Here is a 20833-nt window from a genome sequence, read left to right as displayed (position 1 = left end):
CCAAAACAGTCCAATGGAAACACTCTTAACGTTCCAATCATGCACACTATGTAATATTGTCACTTGGATATTTAAGTTATTCCTCAACTCAAAAATGGAACAAGTGTTATCATCCTTCATTAAAGAAGTTATATGTCTTGGAGGACATTACTTTCAATGAACAAATGTCTTACTTTAATACACGTTATCTTCAGAGAGAGAATTTCATACCAGAGGATAAGGGTATTTCTTTCTCGACTTGTCATTACTTTCATTGTCAGTCAGTATCTTAATGTCATTGAAAATGTGAGACTAGACAAGGCATTTACCGATCGCCTAAGTAAATATTCATACGTGTCTCTTAGAGTTTTCCCCTAGTAGATGCAACCCCAACTTTCATATACACTTTAACATCTTTATCTCTATAACTTTCATCTTGTATTCGATCCATATTCTAACATTCAACTTCATATAATATAGAAAGTCTATCTACCGTTTTGTAATGTAAGACTTCTCTTTAAACTTTAGCGGTATCTTACGATCACAAAAAGAAAACACCTAACGCTATCCTTCATTTCAACAATCCAATTTCTATCCTATGTAAAACATCTCCATCCCCTCTCCATTCTAAAAATTTCACCCATCAAGATATGAAAAAAAATTTGGAAGCTCAGACTGTATGAAAACCTTAGATAAACTTAAGCAATCACCATGAGCATGATTTGTGAGAGAGATGATTGTCATGGGGTATAGACAAAGCAAAAGGGATTACACGTTATTTATTGAACACTCTTCTTTAGGTGGAGTCGCAACGCTCTTAGTATATGTTGATATAATTGTGACAAGAAATGATGTTAGTCACTCTAAGCAAGACATCTTTATCTCTGAACAAAAATAAGTTATAGATCTCCTAGACAAGACAACATGCAAGGCAGCAAGTACTCTAATAGGTCCAAATCTTAGACTTAGAATGGTAGAGAAAAATGTCATAATAGAAAGGAAATGTATCAATGGCTGCTCACCGAGTAATACAATACCTCAAAGGAACACGGTATTCTATTTAAAAGACATGGAGCAAGAAAGAGCATGTGGAAGCATTGTCAAATGCAGAGGTAGAATTCCAAGTAATGACAGGTGTCTGAACTACTTTAGTAAAAAATCATAAGACTTGAAGCTCAAGTGGGATGACCCAATGAGACTTTATTGTGATAATAACTCTCCGATTAGCATAATCACAATCGAGTCAATATGATCAAATAAAACACATTGAAGACACTTCATCAAGGAGACTAGAGAGTGGGTTAATTTGTACCTCTTATGTTACTAAAGGATTAAGTAGCTCACTAGATTATAGGATAATTTTGTAACCATATATAGACTAAAATATTCCATAAATTCTAGGATATGCTAGTGTAATTAGTTTTCACAAAAGTCTTGTGTAGCTTTTTTAATGTCTTTTAACTTTTTTAATAAGTCCTTCAAGAGAACTCTTGTTTTGGGTTTTTATTAGAAAAATCTATTATCTTATGAAAAATAAGTCGTATTATCAATTTAGGATTCCATGTATTTGACAAGTTTTAGTTAATACAATTTTCAACAATTTAATTCAAAACTTTAATACAAGACTTTTTGTTCATAAATAAAGACTCAATTTATTTAAATAAAAACTCCAATTATCTCAATCAAAACTCTAATTCTATTGATCAAAACTCTAATTCTCCCAATAAAAACTCTATTCAAACAGACTAAACACTTTTACCTAGTTTTAAAATATATAAAAAAAAAATTAAAGTTCAAATAAATTTAAAAAGTAACGATGTAGACAAGTTAGAACAATCATATATTGAATTAAAATTATTGAGTATGTTATTAAGCACAACTGCCGAGTTGTGAAGGTTCAAAAAATTCTAGCTATAAAAGGAGGTAACAGGGAAACATCAACAATGAAGGCCCAATAACGAAGAAAAATTAGCTATGAAGGTTGGTAAAAGAAAAAAAAAATAGCAATAAAGATCAAGCAACAAAAAGTCCATTAAAAAAGCAAATGAAATCAAGCTATAAAAGTCGAGCAAAAGGGAAAAATCCAGCTATGAAGAGTGGTAAAAGACAAAAATCGACAATGAAGGCTGAGCAAAATAGAAAATCCAGTTAATCAAGCTAGTCCAGCTATAAAAGCTAGTAAAATATTAAAAATAAAATAAAATCAGAAATGAAAGTCAAGCAAAAAGGAAAAATACAATTATGAGGCTATGAACTCTGAAGTCTAGTAAAAGAAATTCAACTATGAAGGGTGATAAAAGAAAAAAAAATCGACAATGAAGGCCGGACAAAAGGGAAAAAATCCATCTATGAAGGAGGTAAAAGGAATCCAGTTATAAAGGCTGGTAAAACAAAAAATCAGCAATGAAGGTCAAGCAAAAGAGAAAAAAAAAGAAAAAGAAAAATTAACAATGAAGGACAAGCAAAAGAGGACTTGAACTAAGATGACTGCTAAAGGAATTCTTAAAAGAAAAAATTGACAATGAAAGCAGAGTAAAAGAGAAAAATCCATCTATGAAAGCTGATAAAAGAAATACAGCAATGAAGGACAAACAAAAGGGGAAAATCTAGGTGAAAGAAATCCAAGTATGAAGATTGGAAAAAGAGATAATGAGGGTTGAGCAAAAGGTAAAAATCTTGGATTAGAAAATTAATGATGGTGGTAGAACAAAGCAATGAAAGGTGAAGATGGTAATCAGTGTAGAGGATGTGATGGAGGAAACAATTCATGATGATAAAAAGAGAAGGGGAAGAGAAAAGAATGTGAATTATGAGATTTGTTGGATTAGAGTTTTGATTGAAAGCATCACAAGGAAATGAAAAAAAAAAAGATTAGAAGAGGAAAAAGGACAAAGCAAGAATAAAAAAAAGACAGCCCAGTGCACGAAGCTCCCGCCATACAAGTCCCATGAAGGATCCATTGTACGCAACCTTATCCTGTTTTTTGCAAAAGGCTGTTTCCAGGATTCGAACCCGTGAACTTTACCATTGCGCAAAGCAAGAATAAAAGAAGAGAAATTTTAAAAGATGAAAATGGTGGAAAGAAAGAATATAAAGATAAACACTAGTAATAGGAAACTCGAAAACGGAGAAAAAGAAGATAATAAATATAAAGAGAATAAAAAAATTAAAAGAAGTCATCATGGATTTGAAGCAATGAGAGAATCTGTGTTTCCTAAAGAAAATAGTTGTGATTAATAAGTTTGATGGGTAGAAAAGATAACGTGTTTATTGGTAAGGAAGAGGTTTATATAGCTAGGAGCATTTCTCCGATTGAAAATAGAGATTAAATTTGAGACCCTTTTTTGTATTTTTTTAATTTTTACATGCAAATCAAAAAGGATATATATATCTATATATATATAATTTTAGAGTTAAGAGGTGATAACAAAAAGAGTAAGAGCACAAATAAGCCAAGGGAATGATAATAGAATCATTTTAGCAAAACTAGAGTAGAAAGACTAGGGTAAAGGAAAATAAAATTAAAAGGGCATGAAAATAAAGAGAGGGCCCAGATTAGGAATAAATATAGAGTATGAAAGAATGAAAAAGGAAAGAGTTAACTTATTTGTAAGGAAAGAATAAGGAGAGAAGGAACCAAACCATATATCAAAGTGTGAATGATTCGTGGATGAGCTAGTACTAAGATTGAATTACCAAATTTCAACTTTGATACCATTTTTACAATTGAAAATTGTATTAACTTAAAATTTGTTTGATACATGGGATGCTAAACCCTTTTGACATATTAATAACACAACTTATACTTCATAAAATAATATGACTTATTCTTTATAAAATAATAGCATTTCTAATAAAATTCTTGACAAACTTTTCTACATGGACATTAAAAAACTAAATAAATTTTTATGAAAATTAGTTATGCTATCCTATCCCATAATTTTTGAAATATTTTCAACCTATATATGGTTACAAAATCATGTTTTCCCACAAATACAATTTTTAATTTCTTTTCTCTACGTGAGATTACTAACTTCTCAATGGGTGAGAATTGTTTGTTCATTATTTTACATCAATTGGATATAGACTAGACAGAGTAGAATAAGATCAAACACAAATACAAGATAAAAGATAAATGTACGTCACCTAGCACCGATTTAACAGATCACCATATCTTCCAGCAGAACAAAAACATGTGATACATTGTATCATAATTTTCTATTAAGACTTAATCTCAACTAGGCTTTTCCTAATATCTTAAAACCTTTTAATGCTAAAGTTTTCTCTACAAAAATTAAATTTCAAACTAAGCTAATTACACTCTCATCAATTAACAAAATAATGCCTTAAAATAACTAATGAGAGCTTTATCTTGAACATGATTGGATAGTTCATCTAACTTTAATGTGAAAGGAAAATGACTTGGAGCCTATCCTTAATGTTAATGTATAACTGGAGAAAATTCATATGTTACTTAGACCCCAATGCAACTCTAACACTAATAAATAAGATTATCACATAGCTTTATCCCATTGATATAATTACTAAATATTCCTTTCAAGTAATCTACTTACGACAATCTATAGTTTTGCCAAGCCCCTCTATGAAGCTTAATTTATATTTTTGAGTGACAAACTTAGCATGGTAGACTAGCTTAAGGATGTATCTATCTAAAATACAATTAGATAGTTCATCTAATGCAAATATCAAAGAGATATGACTTAAAGCTAACCCTTAACCTAAAACTACAATCATATGAAAATCATGTCATGCTCCACATGGCCTATTATTGTTACAAGTATCTTTTATTTTATCAGACTGATTAATAGGTATTACTTTCTATCAACATACTAAAAAGAAGTCCACATTTTGGCTAAGCCACTCCATGAAGCTTGACTATGTCTTAAGAGTGACAAACTTAGCATGGCAGATATGGAACTCCAGCTTGAGGGTGTTCTGAAAGTAAATGAGTTTAGTTGCATTGATAGTGTACCACAGATTGTGGACTTGAAAATTATATTAGTGTGTGTGTAAACCTACATCTCAACTACATGTAAAAGCAAGTTACTCAAAAGAAATAGCAACAAGATCACTGTTAACAATTACCAGCCAGAAACCAATTATTAGAACATCACAAGAATCCTTGGAGAGCAATTTTTAAATCACAAACCATAATAGGTAAAAGATTACTTTCAGATGTGGAAGAAATAGCTTGTCCAACTTCATAGTCTCCAGATTTCCAGAATTGTCGACATAGAGGAACAGGAGAAGATGGTGAGGCAAAGTTCAGAGAAATCATATTAGCTGAAGGACCCCCTTGATCTGTTATGCTGGAACCACTAGTAGAACTTCTGCTTTCCTCAAGTTCTTGCTTTAAAGAGACACCTCTATGAAGTGACTGATCATTTACTGTGGAACATCCACTTTTACCAGAACTAATTTGTAAAGGAAAAATAGGTTTAACATCTTCAAAATATGTTTGCTCAGATTCTTCATCACAGGACAAGTCAATGAAGTTTGTATAGTTCATCCTGAGGACTGCAGTTGCAACAGACATCAAATGAGCATACACCAACAAAATATATCCTCCAGAGACTGACATTAACAGAAAAAAAAACTTGCAGATTATGTAGGACAAACAAAGAAACCCTGAATTCTTTGATTCACAGGAAACAACAAGATAAAAGCAGATCACTGAATAAAGGAAAATCAGACCACTTGCTGTGCAAGAGAGAAGTGGAAAGAAGCCTCTGGACCTCCACCCCACGATAATAGTCAGCTAGAAGCAAGTCATCATAAGGGAAATGGACCTTGTCAACCACCTGCAGAGGAGCACCGAAGCATTTAGCTTAAAATTTGTGCACAGTGCAACTCAGTAGCCAGAAATGGAGCTACATCAAACAAGTCAGGCAGCTGACCGCCTGACCCTAGTTAAATTTTAGATGGATGGTTTATATATAGATCATTCGAAAAAATATAAACAAGGATTTTGAATATGTTGTACTCATGTATTTCACACCAGAAATCGTACAAATATTGATTATTCTAAAATATGTGAATAACTTTTTGTGGAAGATATGACAAAAAAAACATGCATTTTATCGTTTTATATATTTAAGATTTTTATAAAAGCATCATGCACCCATTCAGAAAATATTCTAGCACTATCTCTGCCTTTGATTGCACGATTGACTATGATTAAATAAGCTGCCTTCAGACTAATGGACTGTACAATCCACTATCCTAACCCACATGAAACTCAAGCCCAAGCCCTGCAAAACAGTTTTAAAAAATTAACAAAAAAGCAAAAAACAACAAGAAAGTGTGAATCACCTTGCAGGATCTCTCTACAAAATGTGTCATAAATATACCTCATCGTGTAGATATTATAATTTATAATTATCCATTCATGTCTAAAACTAAAAAAGTTAGTAGCTCAAAACGCCCTAAGTTCGTATATAATTGTTGGTCCAAAAACACATTTTGTCTACCTACAAGCAAGTGAAATAAACTTCCAGATGAGTACTATGGCAAAAGTAATTGATCAACAGTTAATAATTATATTTTCACGATTCAAAATTTCGTTCTATACCGAATGGAACAGGCAAAACTTACCGTTCCACCCGTGCACCAAAACCGGCACCAGACTAGCGACGATTTCATTGCGTCATCGCATGCGTCACGCTCTGGGAGGAATCGAGTGCGCCAGAAGGAATCGCGCACACTTGTCGTCGCGCGACAGCATGGGCAATGTCGCCAGACGCTTCCGATGCAACCGAAAGCATCGCGGGGGGCCTGAAGCGTCGCGAGCACCGTAGGCGTCACCATGTGACGTTTCTGGCAGCGCCAAAAGCATCGCAAGACGCTTCCGACGCTTCCGAAAGCGTCGCCAAATGCCTCCGATGTCGCCGAAGGTGTCACCGAACACCTCCGGAAGGCGCCGGAGGCGTCCGCGGGGCGTCAGAGGAGTTGCAGGCGTGGGATTACTGTATAAAATTAATATTACAATTTAAATAAATCAAACAATTCCTACTTAATTGTGATATTTTAAAGAGACTTTCATAGATCCTAATTAAATTATCTCAATAAAATATAAAAAAATATATATTTAAAATTTTAAAATAATAATAAATTTTATTAAATAATATTCTGAAATTATTTTTACTATTTTAAATTTTATTTAAAAATCTAAAAAATTCTAAAAAATATATAAAAATACTAATAAATCAAATTTACATTCTTATATATATTTTTTAATTATTTGTTTTTTTACTGTTTTAATATTTAATTGATATTCTAATTTTTTAACTATTTTAAATATATATATATATATATATATATATATATATATATATTACTTAAATTATTAAATAAATAAATAGTTAATTTATATGATTATTATATATAAAATAGTATTTTGTATTAATTTATATAATTATGATTATTTAATCTGGATATTGGAAAACTATAAAGGTTATCTGAGTAAAATATTACAAGAACCATTGCTTTTATTTGATTCACGTCATTCATTTTAGTAAGGTAACATATTATGATATTATAATATATCAATTTTAATTCGAGTTATTGATAGATCAATTATGTTTTAAAGAAAATTATATTTAATTATTTTTTAAAATATTTAAAATCAATATATAACTTATTTTTAAATTATACACAATAAATATATTTATTTAATAATTACTATATATAAATAAAAAAATATCGAAACCGTATTGATACAGCACAATACGATACCGAAACTGTATCGTTCCGATCTGGGACTGAAACATCAGCACTGGTCAAAATTTTAAACCTTATTATTACCAGTCTGCTAGAAATTATGTTCCAATCGATTCAAGGCTTCTCAGCCTCAAGTCAACTAGATTGAACCTTTAGCAAAGGGTTGTTCAAACATAAATATTATACCATCAAACCCTAGCATTTAGTGGACTTCACTGTCTTCAGTTAATTGAATCAACATTTTTCCAATTGGATAAATCAAATAATTGATCCCACCTTTACTACGTATACATCACGTAAGTGTATGCAAAGTTCCAAGATCAACCTAAATCACAAACTACGCCTTAGTGTCTATTGTTTGTAGGTTAAAAGCATCAACCCAAGTTAAATCAAATCATTGATCCTCTTTTACTAGGTTCACCTCATAAGGCATTATTCTAAGTCTGCATTTAATGCACATATTGTTAGAACCAAAAGATTTCATTATAATAGTATGATATTGTCCACTTAGGGCTTAAGCCCTTATGGTTTTGCTCTTGGGCTTTATCCAAAAAGTCTCATACCAATGAAGATATTTTTTACTTATAAACCGATGATCTTTCCCATGTGTTTTCAATGTAGAACTATATTTGCAACATTGCAACCCCAACAATCTCCCCCTCAAACAAAAGACCACGGGTCCCCCCTCGAGCATCAGGCCACTCTTGACCTGCTCAGGGCCTCTCCTCGAGCATCGGGTCACTCTTGACCTGCTTAAGGCCTCCCCTACTTTGTTCAAGGTTTCACCCACATGGTTCAATCTCAAATCATGGCTCTGGCTCGTGCTTCTTTCGGCGGTTAGTCTAGTGAAGAGCGACCTCGCTCTTATACCAACTGTTAGAACCAAAAGATTTAAGATATCTCCACAATAATATGATATTGTCCACTTTAGACCTAAGCCCTCATGGTTTTGCCCTTAGACTTTTACCAAAAAGGTTTCACGCCAATGGAGATATCTTTTTCTTAAAAACCCATGATATTTCCCATGGGTTTTTAATATGGGACTATGTTTGTAACTTTGCAACCCAACACATCAGTACTTGTCACGCCCTGGAGGAGTCCCTGTCCGAAGAAATTTCGACAGCATCTCCCCTGTACGGGGAGGGATCTCTAACGTGCTACACGCTGCGTCACACTACCCATGAGCAGACCAACGGAGCACCGGAAGAGCAAACTGACGTGCTACCACGCTGTGTCACGCTATTCATAAGCGTCACAACGGAGCACCGAACAGTGATGACACTGGCGATGTACTCGACAATAATGGAGCAATCTATCACACAGCATGCAATCATGCGAATGGTGCATGTCACTAAGCATGGTAATATACTAAACCAATCTATGGACATATAACGATGTGCACCATAGTGAACAAATCATATCAAATACACTGATCGAATAAGGTATCAATCTTAGGTCCTGAACATGGTGAAACATGGTTATATCACTACCCCTATGAGCATGTGCAATCAGGTACATAACGAGACGAAATGCAAAACAAACAATCAATCAAGCAGATAACAGGTAATCGGATAGTGATTAACCAAAACAAATAAGGAACATAATTAATGCAACTTGTTAATTTCATTACTATGCATATCTAAGACAATAAGTCAAAAGTACCCGCCTCCAATAAGAAATGTCCAATCCAACTCCGAGATACTCGTCTCGTGTCAAAATCCTGTGTCACAATATTTAATTTAGTTAATTCTATCATGCCTCCATTAATTAAACCAAATCATAATTTCATTGATCAATTAGAGTTAAACTCATTAACCCTAACCCTTCCACCCTTCAATTGATCAAGGTCTATATATATATCTATATATATCCGACCTAACATAATAAATTCAAATCCAATTTCATTTCCAAACCTTCCTTCAATTCGGTGCATACTACAGCAAAAGAAACAACTGCACTACACCTTACCTCAAATTATCAATTGCTGTTGTTGCTGAAACAAAGGGTGTTTGCTACTAGAATTTCAAGGTAGTAGCTGTTGGAACAAAGTGAGCCAATCTGCTGTGGTTCCGGATCAAAGTGAGATCAAGCAATCTACAACCAACAGAAAATCAAACCCAAATCCACAGCCAGGTATGGCACTTACCTTCAACCAGTAGCCCTAATTTCCCTCTGCAAAGAAGGAGTCCAAGCTCCGATCAGGAAAAACAGCAAGAACGATCCAAAATCTTCCTCCTAGTGTAAAACAGGAAGAAGGTTACAAGCTGTTAAACCCAATCAACCAAAATCAATGAAATCCAGAATTTCTCGTCCCTGCTTACCTTGAGAATCGTTACTAGGACACGGGAACATCGGCGATAGATCGGTAGTGGCACGCAGAGACAAAGTCAAGCGATCGTGTGGAGACGGCTAGGGCAAAGAGGAAAGGAAAAGGGTGATGGCAGGTCCTCGGCAGCTGTGATGCCAAACCCTCTGCGGTGACTAGCAACACCGTCGCTGATTCTGCTTCGACGAAGGAATGGCGGCGAGGAATTTGGGCACAGGTGGTTTGATTAGTGAGGTTTGTGCCGACGAGAGGCCCTGGTGCTAGAGCTCGGATCGGTGGCCTAGCAGAGGTGAGGAGATGGGGCGATGGCGGCTAGGGCAGACTGACTGCCCCGGTCCCGTCCAATGAGGGCAGGGCCTTAGGCTCGACCACGGCCGGCGGATCGCGTGAAGAGTGGTGTCGAAGGTGAGACAGTGAGGTTGCGTCGCGCACCTGGCTGTGCAGAGGAGAAGGCGGCTTCTCCTCTTGGTCCGGGCTTATGACGCGTGGGAGAGGAGGGAGGAACAGTGGCGGTTGGGGCACTGAGGAATCACGAGGGGCTCAAAAGGAGGGGCTTTCACGAGGTAAGAAAAGAATCAAATAAGGAAAATAAAGAAAAGGAAATGTAATTATAAACATTTCCTCGCTTAAATAGTAGCTAAAAGCACTTTTCCGGCCCCTTTTATCCCGTAAACTCGTCATCAGACGAGCTCAAAAATTCGAAAAATTTCCAAAATTTGGAAAATTCCATTAATATTCGTTTATTTCCGTATTTTACATTCTCCCCACTAATAAAAAATTGGTCCCAAAATTTTCATTATCTACCATCGCAAGTACAACAGATATAGAGTATAAATGTTGAACAGTAAATAAATCACATACCTCAAGTGAAAAGATGGGGATATCGAGCTGGATCATATCCTCGAGCTCCCAAGTAGCCTCCTCGTCCGAAGAATGATCCGACTTTAACCGGATAGTCTTGTTCATAGTGACGCTCTTCCGGTCCGTAATCCGTCAGGAATCTCCTCATACGTAATGTCAGAAAATCGAATATTCGCCACACGCGTCGTTGGCACGTATCTCCGCGATAGATCGTGGAATACATCGTGAATGTCGGCGGACGGTGGTAGTGCCCGGTCGAAGCTACCGCCGATCCTCTCCAAGATCTCGAAGGACCAATGTCACGGAGCTAGCTTACCTCTGAGGCAAATCTCTTCACCCCTTTTGTGGTGAAAATACATGGTCGCCAATAGAGAACTCTAGTGGTGCGTCGCCTCCGATCAAGATAACTCTTCTCGCGGTCTTGCGCCTCGACATCCTCCGCTCAATAAGACGGACCAACTCTGATCCGTCTCCTGAACTACATGAGGTCCCAACAGGGCCTCTCCAACCTCATCCTGAGGCGGGTGTCCGATAAGTACCATACAACGCTCAAACGGTGCCATCCGGATACCGAATGAAAGCTGTTGTAAGTAACTCTACTAACGGATGATCCTCCCGCCTCAAATCCATAACATACGATCCAGCAGATCTCTAAAGTCCGAATGGTCCGCCTCGATCGGCCCATCCGTACATGGACGGAAAGTCAGATCAACAGAGCAGTGTGCCCAAGGCCCGCCGCAGACTCGCGAAACGAGGCGTGAACCGTGGATCTCTATCCGAAATGATACTCAACGGAACAGCATGAGTCCGATAATCTCGCATACAGATCGCCAATCGATCCAGGGATCGGTCCTCGGATCGCTAAGTGCTGCGGTGGTTAATCGATCAACGATTACCCAAATCGCGTCATAGCCTCGTCGTGTCCTCGGCAATCCTACCACAAAGTCCATGGTAATGTGATCCCACTTCCACTCAAGAATAGAAATCCAGAAGTAACCTAAGTCTCGACGCCACCACCACCGATGACAAGACATCTAGCTACGAAATCCGCGATATCTTTCTTCATCGTTCCACCAATAAGAACGCCTCAAGTCTCGATACATACGGGTCCCACCGGATCGATCGAATCGAGAGCGGTGTGCCTCCGGAGTAGCCCCTGTAAGACCGGATGAGACCGAGGTAGCATAATCCGCCTCAAGTATATAACACCTCCTCGTCTCGTGTAAACTCTCCGCTCGAAGCTATCTCGATCATAATGAACCGCAACGCCGATCACCGACTGTGCCTTGATCCTCGTCTCGATCGACGGTGACCATGGTAACGGAATACCGCCTGCTTGGTCCCTCCTCAAGATCTAACTCAGAAACCACCGATCAAGTCCTGCGATCAAGTCCGCAAGCCAAAGTCCTCCGACTTCCTATCGAGTGCATCTGTGAACCACATTAGTTTTCCCGTGGTAGCTAATGGTTACAATCGTAGTCCTTCAAGAACTCCATCCATCTCCTCTCGCGGAGATTAAGCTCCTTCGAGTGAAAATATATTTCGAGACTCTTATGATCACCGAGAATCTCAAATGTAATCTAGATAAACGATGCCGCCAAAGCTTGAGCAAAGACGATGGCAATTAACTCAAGTCGTGAGCGGGTAGTTCTTCTCTACGCCTGGCGACGAGAATCAGAAACTACTCACTGTAGTCTGCGTCGAGCGGCACCCAAACCCCTCAGAGAAGGCGTCGGTGTGAAGTAATCAAGTCCTCTTCCGTAAGGTAAAACCAAAACCGGAGCCGACACTAATCTCCGCTCACTCCCGGTGGTCTCACAATCCTCGGACCATGAACTTCACGCCTTCCGGTAAGGCGTGTCGCAGTGAATAGAAACCTCGAAAAACGTCGGTAATATCCGCCAATCCGTAAAATCGCGGATCTCTGAATCGACTTTCGCTACTCCAACTAGTGACCTCGATCTTCGAGGATCAATCAAATACCTCTGCTAAACCACGTGTCCCGAAACAGATCGAGGATAGCAACGCACATCACGAACTTCGCGTCGGTGATGTCGTCAAGAATCTCCAAGACTACACGCTAAGACGCGCCTCCTGAACGAGTAGACCATATGTCATCAATGAAAACGATAACAAACCGATCCGGATACTCCGAAAAATGTGGTTCATCAAGTCCATAAACACGAGGGCGTATCGTAAGCCCAAATGGCATTACCAAAAACTCATAATGACCGTATCTGGTGCGGAAAGCTGTCTTCTGAATATCTGAGTCTCTAACTCTCAGCTGATGATATCCGGATCACAGATCAATCTTAGAATACACTGATGTACCTCTGAACTGATCAAACAAATCCTCGATCCGTGGTAATGGATACTTATTTCTGACGGTCACTGCATTCAGCTGTCTGTAGTCAATACATAACCTCATAGTCCCGTCTTTTTTCTTGACAAACAAAATTGGAGAACCCCATGGGGAAACACTAGGGCGAATGAATCCCCTATCTAAAAGCTCCTGGAGTTGAACCTTCAGCTCGTTCAACTCTTTTGGTGTCATACGATACGGAGCTTTTGATGTCGGTGCAGTCCCCGGAATCAGCTCAATAGCGAACTCGACCTGCCTTCTGGGAGGCAAACCTGGCAGCTCCTCTGGAAATACATCTGGGTACTCCCGGACTACAGGATCGTCGGAGAGCTGCGAACTACTGTTGTCCTCAGTACTGATCAAAGATAATAGAAAACCCTGACAGCCATGTGACAGTAGCTTCTGAACCTGAATCGCTGAAATGATCGATATGTCGTCGTCTCTAATGCAATGAAGTCCCACGAGGGTTGGTTTGGAAGTCGACATGTGACCACCCTCGTCTGGCAATCAACCGTGGCATTATATGCAGACAACCAATCCATGCAAAGGATAATGTCGAACGTGACCATTTCCAATACTAAAAAAAAATCAACCATGAGTATCTATATATATATATATAGATCGCTCTCTTGTTTAATCAAATCTTGGGATTTTATTTGGATTTGTATGTGTTATGCAGCCTAGACGATAACAGAACATGGTCTCTGTTAAGTCTGAATTAACTATGACAACCTAACAAATTCATTGACTGAAGACGAACAAATCAACAACACAACAATCCATTTTCTTCATGGATTAATAAACTAGAACCATCAAGTGAAAAAAAAAAACATTTAACAGTAGCCTACCATAACCAAATATCAACCTCAATAATGAACGGTTTCAGCTGGCACACAAACCTTACAGTGGCTGCCAATAGAGAGATTTACTACCAATTGTTCAATCAGCATGCCACGCTTCCCGTTAGCCGATGCCAGTGATCTTTCTGAGTCTTATGCATCCCTAGTTGGAATTCCAAATAGCTGATTTTTCTGAATGTGTGACCTTATGACTTTTAAACTTCAACAGCTACCTAATTCAGACTGCGAGCGTTCAAATATGAATGTTGCTGTAATATTCATTATCTGGCCTCTTTTGACAAAGTTGGTATCTCATTGCAAACTTGACAGTTGATGTAAATCAAGACAGATATTTTCTACTGCTTTGATGTCTTTAACTTAACCCTTGATCACTTATTTTTGATGATTGAACGTTAACAGAATAACAGTAGAGTTAGATAAATGAGAATGTTGAGGTTACTTTAAATATAACTACTCAAACTTCGCCAGCAATTATACTGTAGCATTCTTGGAATTGACACTATCTAAGGATGGTAACTAATTGTTTGGCAATGGTTACATGTACAGACTAAACCTGTTCCATTGGGACACTTGACATATTCCTGAATTTGATCCAAACTCACTATTTTGACATGTCATTATCTATATATCTCAGCTTCAAACATGAACATTTGTTTTTGTTTGTTTTATCCTTTCCTTACAGAATATAAGGTGAGACATGATGTAACTGCAAAATTGTTATTGTGTGATCTTTGACATAGATTCGAGTGTTGAAACCAGTCTCATGTTAAGTAAGGTAAGATTATGTATCATAGGTCATTCCTCATGCAGAATCAGCTTCGAGACATACAAGTTGTCATTAGAATACCCTTCATATTCAGTAATTCGTTTGTCTTGTTTTCTATTCTTTTGGTCCACAATAAGAGAAACATTCCCTCATTACTAAACATATCTCTTATGACCAATAAGGATATCAATACTACCCCAGTATTAAATATAGATACCAAAATTATAAAATTAATCATACCTATTTACCGTATGGAGATGTTCCGTCGCTGTCCAGTCCCCAAATTGATCTCGGAATTCCATACGGGAAAATCATCGGAAATTCATAATAAAATCCGAAACGAAAGTCCAAAACATATACGTAATGGAAAACCCGTGCAACCAAAATAACTACCTAGTTTGACTCGCAAACTAGGACTAGCACAACATATCCAGAATACTAAAAGCAGATATCACACCTGCTCTGATACCAATAAATTGGTATCAGATAAATCTCAAAAATCCAACACACGAAAATCAACAAGTATCGCCAAACTTTGGCGCTCTGATACCATATCAATTGGTATCAGGTTATACCATCTATCCAAAATACGAAAACAACAATCGTAAAACTTCTCTCTGATACCAAATAAATTGGTATCAGATAAATCTCGAAAATCCAAAACGCATAGCAAGTATCGTAACCTCGCTCTGATACCACTAAATTGTCACGCCCCGGAGGAGTCCCTGTCCGAAGAAATTTCGACAACATCTCCCCTGTACGGCGGACAATCTGAAACTTTCTACATCCCACATACCTCAGCCACATGCGGCTGGAATAATAACAGAAATAAAACAAACATATACATAATCATCACACGCAGTTAATATAAATTTCAGCCTCTGGCTGACATCACCATGCAGTATATATAAATATAAGCAAACAAAGCAGTAATACCATGACTCGAAATCAACCCTACTCCACTACACTCATAAAACTCAAATCCGATTTACTCACCTCTTCTGCCGTCCAGGCAGGCATGTAGTAAAACATATCGAAATAAAATCCATCAACACATAAAATTCACATCAGATCCATAGTATCAAAAATCCATAGTATCAATAACAGAATAAGTCTGAACATAGACTAAATAAGAAGAAAACCAAAAGATTACTAAGCCTCGTGGTCAGCAGGGGACTAACGACTGGAACTCTCTCCTGACAGCATCAACCTGAAAAATAACAACAATGGAGGCGGGGTGAGTCCAACACTCAGCAGGTACAATTGATATGCAAAGTAAGGAAATAACACCTAGCACTAATCATAATGCTCTCGATAAAATAAAGGTAAATGCAGTAAAAGCAAGAGAAGCTGCACTAACGAGACTGGGTATCAGAGAAAACAAAGTGGTAAAGAAATCATGAGCATGGGTATCGAACAATATACGCAGATAAATGCCGTGAAACACAAACAGCAATAAATGCATCGTGATACGATGCGATGTCATGGTCTGACGCGGACTCCTCACAACAAAAGTGAGACCGAATGGGTAAAAATTTGACGATAGGCAGTCTGATCACTACACGGGATGGTAGTGTGGGCGAGATAATACCGCACACATACTCTACCCCAAATCGTAAATGGGGAGCTAAGTGCTCTCATCTCCCGTTACACTATGACGGGAGGGATCTCTAACGTGCTACACTGCGTCACACTACCCATGGCGGACCAACGGAGCCAAAGAAACTGACGTGCTATCACGCTGTGTCACGCTATCCATAAGCGTCACAACGGAGCACCGAACAGTGATGACACTGGCGATGTGCTCGACAATAATGGAGCAATCTATCACACAGCATGCAATCATGCGAATGGTGCATGTCACTAAGCATGGTAATATACTAAACCAATCTATGGACATATAACGATATGCATCATAGTGAACAAATCATATCAAAGTACACTGATCGAATAAGGTATCAATCCTAGGTCCTGAACATGGTGAAACATGGTTATATCACTACCCCTATGAGCATGTGCAATCAGGTACATAACGAGACGAAATGCAAAACAAACAATCAATCAAGCAGGTAACAGGTAATCGGGTAGTGATTAACCGAAACAAATAAGGAACATAATTAATGCAACTTGTTAATTTCATTACTATGCATATCTAAGACAATAAGTCAAAAGTACCCGCCTCCAATAAGAAATGTCCAATCCGACTCCGAGATACTCGTCTCGTGTCAAAATCCTGTGTCACAATATTTAATTTAGTTAATTCTATCATGCCTCCATTAACTAACATAATTCCACCCTTCAATTGATCAAGGTCTATATATATATCTATATATATCCGACCTAACATAATAAATTCAAATCCAATTTCATTTCCAAACCTTCCTTCAATTCGGTGCATACTACAGCAAAAGAAACAACTGCACTACACCTTACCTCAAATTATCAATTGCTGTTGTTGCTGAAACAAAGGGTGTTTGCTGCTAGAATTTCAAGGTAGTAGCTGTTGGAACAGAGTGAGCCAATCTGCTGTGGTTCCGGATCAAAGTGAGATCAAGCAATCTACAACCAACAGAAAATCAAACCCAAATCCACAGCCAGGTATGGCACTTACCTTCAACCAGTAGCCCTAATTTCCCTCTGCAAAGAAGGAGTCCAAGCTCCGATCAGGAAAAACAGCAAGAACGATCCAAAATCTTCCTCCTAGTGTAAAACAGGAAGAAGGTTACAAGCTGTTAAACCCAATCAACCAAAATCATTGAAATCCAGAATTTCTCGTCCCTGCTTACCTTGAGAATCGTTACTAGGACACGGGAACATCGGCGATAGATCGGTAGTGGCACGCAGAGACAAAGTCAAGCGATCGTGTGGAGACGGCTAGGGCAAAGAGGAAAGGAAAAGGGTGATGGCAGGTCCTCGGCAGCTGTGATGCCAAACCCTCTGCGGTGACTAGCAACACCGTCGCTGATTCTGCTTCGACGAAGGAATGGCGGCGAGGAATTTGGGCACAGCGGTCGGGGTCGGAACAGGTGGTTTGATTAGTGAGGTTTGTGCCGACGAGAGGCCCTGGTGCTAGAGCTCGGATCGGTGGCCGGCAGAGGTGAGGAGATGGTGCGGTGGCGGTGCTAGGGCACGGCGACGGCGCTGCTCCGGTCCAGTGAGGGCAGCGGCTTCGGCAGGGCTCAGCGACGGCCGGCGGATCGTGGGCGGCGGCGAAGAGTGGCTGTCGAAGGTGAGACAGTGAGGCTGGGCGTCGCGCGGGCACAAGCACAGAGAGGAGAAGGCGTCGGCTTCTCCCTTGGTCCGGGGCTTATGCACGCGTGGGAGAGGAGAGGAGGGAACCGCCGAGTGGCCGGCGGTTAGGGCACGGAGGAATCGGCGCGCAGCGAGGGCTCGGGCAGGCAGGCTTTCGGCGAGGTAAGAAAAAGAATCAAATAAGGAAAATAAAAAAAAAAGGAAATGTAATTATAAATATTTCCTCGCTTAAATGATTTAAGTAGCTAAAATAGATTTTTTTTCGGGTCTCGTTTTTATCTCTATAAATTGGTCCGTACGAGATCCGAAAATTTTTTAAAAATTTCGGAAAATTTCCTTATTAATATTCGCCTATTTCCAATATTTTACAGTACTAATACAGGTCAAGCATAACTTAAACTCTTTATCAAAAACACATGATCGCAAATGATCTCTTGGTGACATCAATCACTAACAATATCCCTTTTTATGTTCGATAAGGCATGAGTTCCAATATCACAAGTCTATCTTCATATGCCAATTTGATCAATTACTCTTTGCCCTTTGAAAACAGACATATTATATATATTTTAAACTAAAATTTTTATTTCTTTATCCAAAATTAATTTATTTATCATAAGGTTATCATATCTCCCATCAATGAATAATGAACTTAACAATGAGATTTATTATCGGCAATCTTGTTATGGTAGGAAATAGTACAAATAAGTAAATTAAGAAATTAAAATTAAAGGAACCTTATACCTAAGCTCCCTTCTATGTGGTCCTATTTAACATTCTATCCTCGTATGAGATACCATTCAAATTACCCTACATTATCTAATTAGAGGAGGGTTTAATATTTTAATCATCTACACTTCTCTCCCTTTACCACAAATCAACTAGGCATTATCATTTAAAAATAAATGTATGCAAGTATGAACTCCCTATAATAATAAGGTAATAATGGTGATTAAAGGTCAGAAACAAGTAAGCATTCAATTATACATTTCAATCAAGCATAGCATGATTCTCATTGTCTAAGAATAAGCATAAGAATATCATATAAATATTAAATGTAAGCATGGTATATACACACATGATAAATATATACTATTATATGTTGTCAAAAATGAAATTGTAACTAAAGAATCAAGAGTTATAAGCATAATTTTAGGTGTTGTTATGTATGAAAATTAATCTACATAATATAGAGCATTGTCTATAGAAATATCAAAATGACATAAAATGCTCGAATCTCACTGGTTCTATTATTCTAGTCGATTGAATTACCCATCTAGTCAAATGAATTTGTGATCTAGTCAACTAAATGCAAAAACTTTCAGCACGCCCAATTTAAAATGCATTAAAAGTTATACACAATTGAAAATTCATAGAATCTTGTAGGCATATATATCTAAGTCAACTTTATTTGGGAAAAAATACTTTTCATATAAAGTCATTATACTTAAGGATTTTGGCACAAAATTCAAAAGGGTTAAAATATTTAAACCATGTATTGCATGAACATCAATGTTAAATTAAGTTTTTTTATTAGTTTGATGGCATGCGTTAATTTAAATTATATGTATTTACTCCATGAATAGGTAATTTTAATAATTCTATGTTCTAGTAATAGAGAGTGCTAAAAATCATAATTTTTTAAAACTTTATCTTGTCAAAATTAGTATTTTGGCTCATAATAAGAATTTCAGCCATGATCATTTTGGACTAAGTATACATAATTGGGTACAATATATTTCCCCCATGATTACCCATTACATGATTCATAGATGAATTGGCATTTTAGTTCAAATAAATGTGTCATAACAATGATCATGAAACGAAGGTAAATAAGGTATCATCTTAGCATCTCACTCATCATCTAGTGCCTCAATGCACAATCTTTTTTAAATTATTTTTATGTGAGAATGTTATTAAAATTTAAAAATATGTTATTCGTGCATCATAAGTTACTCAACCCAATATTTATAACAGATATAAAATGGAATGAAAAATAAAGCAATTAGACCGAACGATTTGCACTAGAGGTATGAAGTGAGTACAAAATTATTCAACTTAATATTGAAAATGAAGAAAATGTATAATCAATGAAGAGGGATGGTAAGTACGTTAGTCCTTGTAAAAAAATAAAAGAGATATATAACATTTTGTAAATTATAGGGAAATTAAGTTAATGAGTCATATTATGAAACTTTATGAAAGAGTGATAAGAAAAAAATTAAGAAAGGTGACCAAAGTAATAAAACATCAATTTAGATTCTTATCTGAAAGGTCGACTATAAAAGTTATACATCTTAAAAGGCAACTCGATGCATTAAACTCTCGCCGATGCAGAGTCCCAGAAAGGGTAAGACCGGTTTATTGTATGTCGTCTTACCTACGTTGCAAAAGGTTATTTTCGCACACACTAAGGCTCCCCTTCCTTCTAATTGAAAAGTATCGAAAAAAAAAAAGCAATACTTACACATTGTATTCATTAACCTAGAAAAAGCTTATAACAAAGTCCCGATAAAAATTACGTGGAGAATTCTAGAAAAGAATATATTGAAATAAATAAGGATATGTATGAGGATATAATGACAAGAGTGAAAACTCAGCAAATCAACCAAAATGTTCACTATGAAAGTAAAGTTACATAAAGAATTCACTATAAATTCATATCTTTTTTACACTATTTATAAATG

At 37.2% G+C, this 20833-nt stretch overlaps 1 protein-coding gene and 1 long non-coding RNA gene across 14 annotated transcripts; both read right to left on the bottom strand.

The window, feature by feature from the left end:
- Nucleotides 1–10: 10 nt before the first annotated feature.
- Nucleotides 11–16080, bottom strand: LOC121974947. 12 transcript variants are annotated; one of them, XR_006110157.1, is made up of 5 exons: nt 10041–10183; nt 9866–9954; nt 9688–9780; nt 5695–5801; nt 11–5517 (listed from the first exon to the last, which is right to left on the bottom strand). XR_006110157.1 is itself a non-coding variant. In XM_042526242.1 (5 exons), exons 2-5 carry the CDS (start codon nt 14216–14218, stop codon nt 5111–5113), a joined length of 612 nt encoding a protein of 203 aa, XP_042382176.1. In that variant the 5' UTR covers nt 14219–14350; nt 15135–15351; the 3' UTR covers nt 11–5110. The 12 variants fall into 12 exon arrangements, 3 of the variants coding, with proteins under 3 accessions (XP_042382176.1, XP_042382175.1, XP_042382177.1); XR_006110158.1 differs by having other exon boundaries at nt 9688–9777; XM_042526242.1 differs by lacking the exons at nt 9688–9780; nt 9866–9954; nt 10041–10183 and adding exons at nt 9386–9439; nt 14168–14350; nt 15135–15351 and having other exon boundaries at nt 5702–5801.
- A 988-nt stretch (nt 16081–17068) lies between these two features.
- On the bottom strand, nt 17069–18330 carry LOC121974948. Of its 2 annotated transcripts, none has more exons than XR_006110166.1 (4): nt 17681–18330; nt 17506–17594; nt 17328–17420; nt 17069–17127 (listed from the first exon to the last, which is right to left on the bottom strand). It is a non-coding gene; the product is annotated as an uncharacterized LOC121974948 (long non-coding RNA). The 2 variants fall into 2 exon arrangements; XR_006110165.1 differs by having other exon boundaries at nt 17328–17417.
- Nucleotides 18331–20833: the final 2503 nt, after the last annotated feature.

Source organism: Zingiber officinale, chromosome 4B, assembly GCF_018446385.1.
Source record: "Zingiber officinale cultivar Zhangliang chromosome 4B, Zo_v1.1, whole genome shotgun sequence".
NCBI lineage: Eukaryota > Viridiplantae > Streptophyta > Magnoliopsida > Zingiberales > Zingiberaceae > Zingiber > Zingiber officinale.
The sequence above is the reverse complement of the archived record's forward strand: the minus strand, read 5'-3'. Positions and strand labels throughout refer to the sequence as shown.

Excerpts from the sequence above, each read along its gene's own strand:
- LOC121974947 (XM_042526241.1), bottom strand. The coding sequence starts at position 14,218 with ATGCTGATTGAACAATTGGTAGTAAATCTCTCTATTGGCAGCCACTGT. Across the intron at positions 5,802-9,385 it reads TTGGACATTTCTTATTGGAG|GTGGTTGACAAGGTCCATTT; the intron begins GCGGGTACTTTT and ends GCTCCTCTGCAG. Across the intron at positions 5,518-5,701 it reads TTCCACTTCTCTCTTGCACA|TCCTCAGGATGAACTATACA; the intron begins GCAAGTGGTCTG and ends TTGCAACTGCAG.